Genomic DNA, 5,888 nt, shown 5'->3' on the forward strand with positions numbered 1-5,888 from the left:
TTATTTTTGCCATAGCTCCCTGAGTTATAATTATCTTTTTATTTTTTAAGTCTTTAGTAAGACTAAGTTTCTGATGCATAAGTTAATACTGGTACGACCATTTGATTAAATATTTATTCTTTTCAGAGAGAGAGAGAGAGAGAGAGAGAGAGAGAGAGAGAGAGAGAGAGAGAGAGAGAGAGAGAGAGAGAGAAGGGAAGTTTACCCTTGATAATCTCATTTTGTTTACTAAAAGTTCTCAATACCACGTTTTTAGTTCTTTTTTTTTATCTCATGTTATGGGGAACCACTTACTGTCTGTCCTAAGTGTGTTTATTCATTAAGAATCTCCAGACGTTCGTCCATAACTCTTATTTGCTGTCTCTCTGCCTTTTCATTGAACATTATAGATTAATATAAAACGATATGATGTACAGTTATAGTTTTAAATTTCCCTCATCTAGAATTATAAGGATAAGAAGACCGAAATAGACCAATTATTTTATTTGATAGTGTTGATATGACAAATTGTTGCTTCAAAACATTTCATTATTTTTGTTTTAAAAATGTTTGGGTATTTAGAAAAAGTCTTATTGCATAATATTAAGCTTTTTAAGTTCAAACTAAAAGATCACAGAAAAAGAAAATATGATTATTAATTGCTAATGATTCGAACATATCTGGATGTTGGTATCAAGAGCATAATTCCTCTTTCTTCTTCATGGAACTATGGTACATATAAAAGGGGCTTCTTCTTCTTAGCCTCTGCCAGCAGTCCCTAGCCCTCCACCGGGTGCCAGAGTCCGGAATCCATTTAGGGGTAGTCAGGTATCCCAACTGAAGCTAGACCTGGCCTTGCTCTCACAGATGTTCTTCTGTTTTCAGGTGTAGAGGTAGGAATTGGAAACGGTGGGAGAGGATTGGTATGGCAAAGTAAATCGTTGAGTATTGCGGTAAGGTCGTTGGCAAGGCGAGGAAGGTAACGATTTATAGCCTCCACCACTGCTTCTGGATGATCATTCAGCTCCTGAGTCACTTCTGGACTGTTTCCAACGTTGGTCTAAGAGGAAAGATACAAAAAGACATGGTGGAAATCACATTCATAACACCAATTTCACGAGACTGTCAAATCATTCATAATTTTTTTTTTTTTTTAGTTAGATCAATATTTTCTCCATTGTATATTGTTCTTATAGACACGAAAATGATGACTAAACTGAATAATAAGAGTCGACCATATAAGGGACTTAATTGAGGAAGAGAAAGGGGAGCACTTACCACGATTCCTTCAGCATGGAAGGTCATTTGGAGAGTATCTCTGGTGATGCAGAGACTGAAGGGATACGGCGTGTAACTGTCAATTTTGAACCTCAAATCCAGAGTAGAGAAATGCAGCTGCGAACTGACAGTAGAAAAAAAAAACATTGTTAACGGCAATTGACTAATCTATTCTCTCTTAAAGTTCAAATTCGACAAGATGTTTTGTTCAACAATGCTACAGGAGGGACAGGTAATATATGGGTAAAGTCAGTTTTGGAAATACTCACGTAAAGTTGGCTTTTAGTGGAACGGGAAAATTAATGTATATATCGGCATGACTGGTAGTGAATTTCAAATTGGGTCCTTTGAGGTTCAGTATTGCCTATAAAGATCAGGAATTATTCGTAGAGACAGAGAATTTGTGTGGTATTAATTAATTAGAAGTAGATGAGAATTAGGAAGAAGACAAATGAATCATTTCTTCTTGTTAAAGAAACGATATACAAATTCAAACGAGCCACAAACAATTAATTGTTTTGTTTAGTAGTTTTAAGAATAACACATAATTAGGTAAAAAATCACGAAGATTTTATAATACTTCCTTACTAAGGGTTGCCCAGAAACATTGAAGTAGTCGCAGTTTACATGGGAAAAGCCTTTAATTATCAGGCCAAAGAAGTCGAAGGTGTATCTGAAAGAAAAAAAAAATCAGCTTCAGCTTAGAAGAAATGACAATGCTCACATCGTAATGAAATGTTGCAGAATATTTTTCTCTCTAGAGAGTTACCGAAAACGAAATTCACGTCTTCATTTATTATTCATAGCTAACCTGGTGTTGTCACGAATATAATTGACATCACTGATAATGGGGAATGTGAGGGGATCCACGTTACTAAGCGCCGTTTGTAGTTCAGAAGTAATTGGGTCACACGGAGGAACTGAAAGGAAAGGAATATTTAACATAAACTAAATGAGTAAAGCAAGCAACAGTAAACAACTTCAAAAATGAGAACTCAGACACAGCACAATTTCACAAAGCTATTTCAACCACTTTATTTACTTACTTGGAGGCGGAATCCCTGATGCAAAGGCAGCTGAAATTGCCACCAGGATCAAGGTTCTTTGGAACATGGCTGAGGGAGAGCGTTTCAATAAGGACCTGCACTGCGAGAGAGAGAGAGAGAGAGAGAGAGAGAGAGAGAGAGAGAGAGAGAGAGAGAGAGAGAGAGATTAATTATACATATTAATTTTAGACTGTAATCAGTACTTCTTTAACTCTCTTTCTCTTTTTATATTGAAAGACATGTGGTCTGAAAAGAGATTGATCACAGTTCAGTCCAGCAAAACTGTGAACAATCTTAATGTCATTCTGAAACAGCTTCGAGACCATCTCTCATTAACATATAAAAGAAATGAGTAATTTTAAATATAACTCACTGTAATTATTAGAAACAGTAATTTTAAGAACTGTACAAATTGTATGAAAGAATATTTCACTATTAGAAATACGTCTTTTCTAAAGTTTTGTTCTCATCAACTCATGAAAGGTGAGCTGGCAATAGAAATCTCTTAGTCTCCAGAGAATGACTGACTATCAAAGAGACCAAGTCCAACTCACAACAACGTCTTGTGTACTGCAGAAGGAGACGACGGAGGAAGCAGAGCAGATCTGAAGGACACCACCACAAGAGTGCTTGTGATTTCGGAGGACTGCAGGGAAAAGAAGTTTATCCTGGACCTTAAATACCAATTGGATATCCCTGATTTCCCCCACCACCCACCCGCCGGGAACTCGCACTCCCACACCCCCTCCCCATTCCCCCGCTTCAAGGCTCCCAAAGAAAGAAAGGTAAACGAGAAGAGAAGCATCATATAGTTTAATCAAAAGGTGAAAAGGTGCAGCTTGTGCCAAGGTAACCAAATATAAGTAGATTGCAAAACGAAACTCCTTTTCTGCTTTATTTTAAGCACTGTAATGAAGTCTAACCTCAACATTATTCTTGTACTTGATAATGTTTTTTGTCTAATTTAAAGATCAGGTTAAAAATGCTGGAGTTCAAATTTAAAGTAATATTATTGGTTGAGTTAATAAGACACGATTAAATAATATATCGGTTAACCATATTGTTGCACTGAATTAAGACCTTTGCTTCGTTCCATGTTCTTTCATTTACAACTCTATCAATTTCCCAGGTTGACACACACACATACACACACACACACACACACACACGTCTTTATTATTCAGGTGCAAAAACTGACTTACGAAGGCATTTTATGCCCTCGAAAAGAAGAAGACGAAGTAAGGAAAACAGTGGAGGAGGAGGAATTCCCCGAAGAGGGACAGCTCTTGGCTCAGAACGCACAAATGCAGAAATGTCGTCCTTGACCTTCCAGAGGCCCTCTGGAGAAGCTAATGCATTCCATCAGCGCTCGGCAACGCCCCTTCTCCTCCTCGGGACATGCATGGCCAGTATTACCAGATGGGGGTAGTCTAAAAATCCCCAAATCTCAATGAAAAAAAATCTTCAAAACAACAAAAAATTCCCCATTTCCACAAATATATTTCCTTCTGATCATACAGGCTTTACTAATATAGAATATATTCACTATAGGACTACTTCTCATAAGTGCAAGTAAAGTAATTGTAAGAATATAAAGCTTGACTCATCTTTGTTTTTTCTTCATAGAAATTTGTACAGGATATCCCCATCAGACACCCAAAATTCCCAAATCTAGGGATGAATTTCCATATGAGGCACACTGTGCATGACGACTGGCTGCACGTGTTCCACAGAGAGAAGTTTCCTACTCTTCATCTCAGCGGCCACTTCGTCAGAGAGAGAGAGAGAGAGAGAGAGAGATCCAGGATGCATCAGGGGCCTCATGCCCTCTCGTGAATATGGGGGTTGGTTCCTGTGGCTGCCATACAAGGTTCAAAGAAACAAACAGGGAGAGAGGGAGTAGTCAGACAAGGTTAAAACCAAAGGGAGAGAGAGAGGGGGAGGGTTCCTTTGGTTGCCATACAAGGTTAAAAGAAACACACAGGGAGAGAGGGAGTAGTCAGACAAGGTTAAAACCAGAGGGAGATAGAGAGGGGGAGAGTTCCTTTGGCTGCCATACAAGGTTAAAAGAGACACACAGGGAGAGAGGGAGTAGTCAGACAAGGTTAAAGCCAGGGAGAGAGAGAGAGGGGGAGGGTTCCTTTGGCTGCCATACAAGGATAAAAGAAACACACATGGAGAGAGGGAGTAGTCAGACAAGGTTGAAACCAGAGGGAGAGAGAGAGGGGGAGGGTTCCTTTGGCTGCCATACAAGGTTAAAATAGACACACACGGAGAGAGGGAGTAGTCAGACAAGGTTAAAATCAGAGGGAGAGAGAGAGGGGGAGGGTTCCTTTGGCTACCATACAAGGTTAAAAGAAACACACAGGGAGAGAGGGAGTAGTCAGACAAGGTTAAAACCAGAGGGAGAGAGAGAGAGGGGGAGGGTTCCTTTGGCTGCCATACAGGTTTAAAAGAAACACACAGGGAGAGAGGGAGTAGTCAGACAAGGTTAAAACCAGAGGGAGAGAGAGAGAGGGGGAGGGTTCCTTTGGCTGCCATACAAGGTTAAAATAGACACATACGGAGAGAGGGAGTAGTCAGACAAGGTTAAAACCAGATGGAGAGACAGAGGGGGAGGGTTTCTTTGGTTGCCATACAAGGTTAAAAGAAACATACAGGGGGAGAGGGAGTAGTCAGACAAGGTGAAAACCAGAGGGAGAGAGAGAGATGGGGAGGGTTCCTTTAGTTGCCATACAAGGTTAAAAGAAACCCACAGGGAGAGAGGGAGTAGTCAGACAAGGTCAAAACCAGAGAGAGAGAGAGAGGGGGAGGGTTCCTTTGGCTGCCATACAAAGTTAAAAGAAACACACAGGGAAAGAGGGAGTAGTCAGACAAGGTTAAAACAAGAGGGAGAGAGAGAAGGGAAGGGTTCCTTTGGTTGCCATACAAGGTTGAAAGAGACACACAGGGAAAGGGGGACTAGTCAGACAAGGTTAAAACAAGAGGGAGAGAGAGAGGGGGAGGGTTCCTTTGGCTGCCATGCAGGGTTAAAAGAGACACACATGGAGAGAGGGAGTAGTCAGACAAGGTTAAAACAAGAGGGAGAGAGAGAGGGGGAGGGTTCCTTTGGCTGCCATACAAGGTTAAAAGAAACACACAGGGAGAGAGGGAGTAGTCAGACAAGGTTATAACAAGAGGGAGAGAGAAAGAGGGGGAGGGTTCCTTTGGCTGCCATACAAGGTTAAAATAGACACACACGGAGAGAGGGAGTAGTCAGACAAGGTTAAAATCAGAGGGAGAGAGAGAGGGGGAGGGTTCCTTTGGCTACCATACAAGGTTAAAAGAAACACACAGGGAGAGAGGGAGTAGTCAGACAAGGTTAAAACAAGAGGGAGAGAGAGAGGGGGAGGGTTCCTTTGGCTGCCATACAAGGTTAAAAGAAACACACAGGGAGAGAGGGAGTAGTCAGACAAGGTTAAAACAAGAGGGAGAGAGAGAGGGGGAGGGTTCCTTTGGCTACCATACAAGGTTAAAAGAAACACGCACGGAGAGAGGGAGTAGTCAGACAAGGTTAAAACCAGAGGGAGAGAGAGAGGGGGAGGG

The 5,888-nt window shown here is 41.0% G+C and overlaps 1 protein-coding gene across 2 annotated transcripts; it reads right to left on the reverse strand.

Moving 5' to 3' along the window:
- Positions 1–474: 474 nt before the first annotated feature.
- On the reverse strand, positions 475–2,964 carry LOC137637653 (uncharacterized). Of its 2 annotated transcripts, none has more exons than XM_068369805.1 (7): positions 2,858–2,964; positions 2,304–2,403; positions 2,069–2,177; positions 1,846–1,930; positions 1,527–1,621; positions 1,258–1,381; positions 475–1,039 (listed from the first exon to the last, which is right to left on the reverse strand). In XM_068369805.1, the coding sequence occupies exons 2-7, from the start codon at positions 2,368–2,370 to the stop codon at positions 794–796; spliced, it is 726 nt and encodes a 241-aa protein (XP_068225906.1). In that variant the 5' UTR covers positions 2,371–2,403; positions 2,858–2,964; the 3' UTR covers positions 475–793. The 2 variants fall into 2 exon arrangements, with proteins under 2 accessions (XP_068225906.1, XP_068225907.1); XM_068369806.1 differs by having other exon boundaries at positions 2,304–2,398; positions 2,858–2,947.
- Positions 2,965–5,888: the final 2,924 nt, after the last annotated feature.

Source organism: Palaemon carinicauda, unplaced genomic scaffold, assembly GCF_036898095.1.
Source record: "Palaemon carinicauda isolate YSFRI2023 unplaced genomic scaffold, ASM3689809v2 scaffold907, whole genome shotgun sequence".
Classification (NCBI taxonomy): Eukaryota; Metazoa; Arthropoda; class Malacostraca; order Decapoda; family Palaemonidae; genus Palaemon; species Palaemon carinicauda.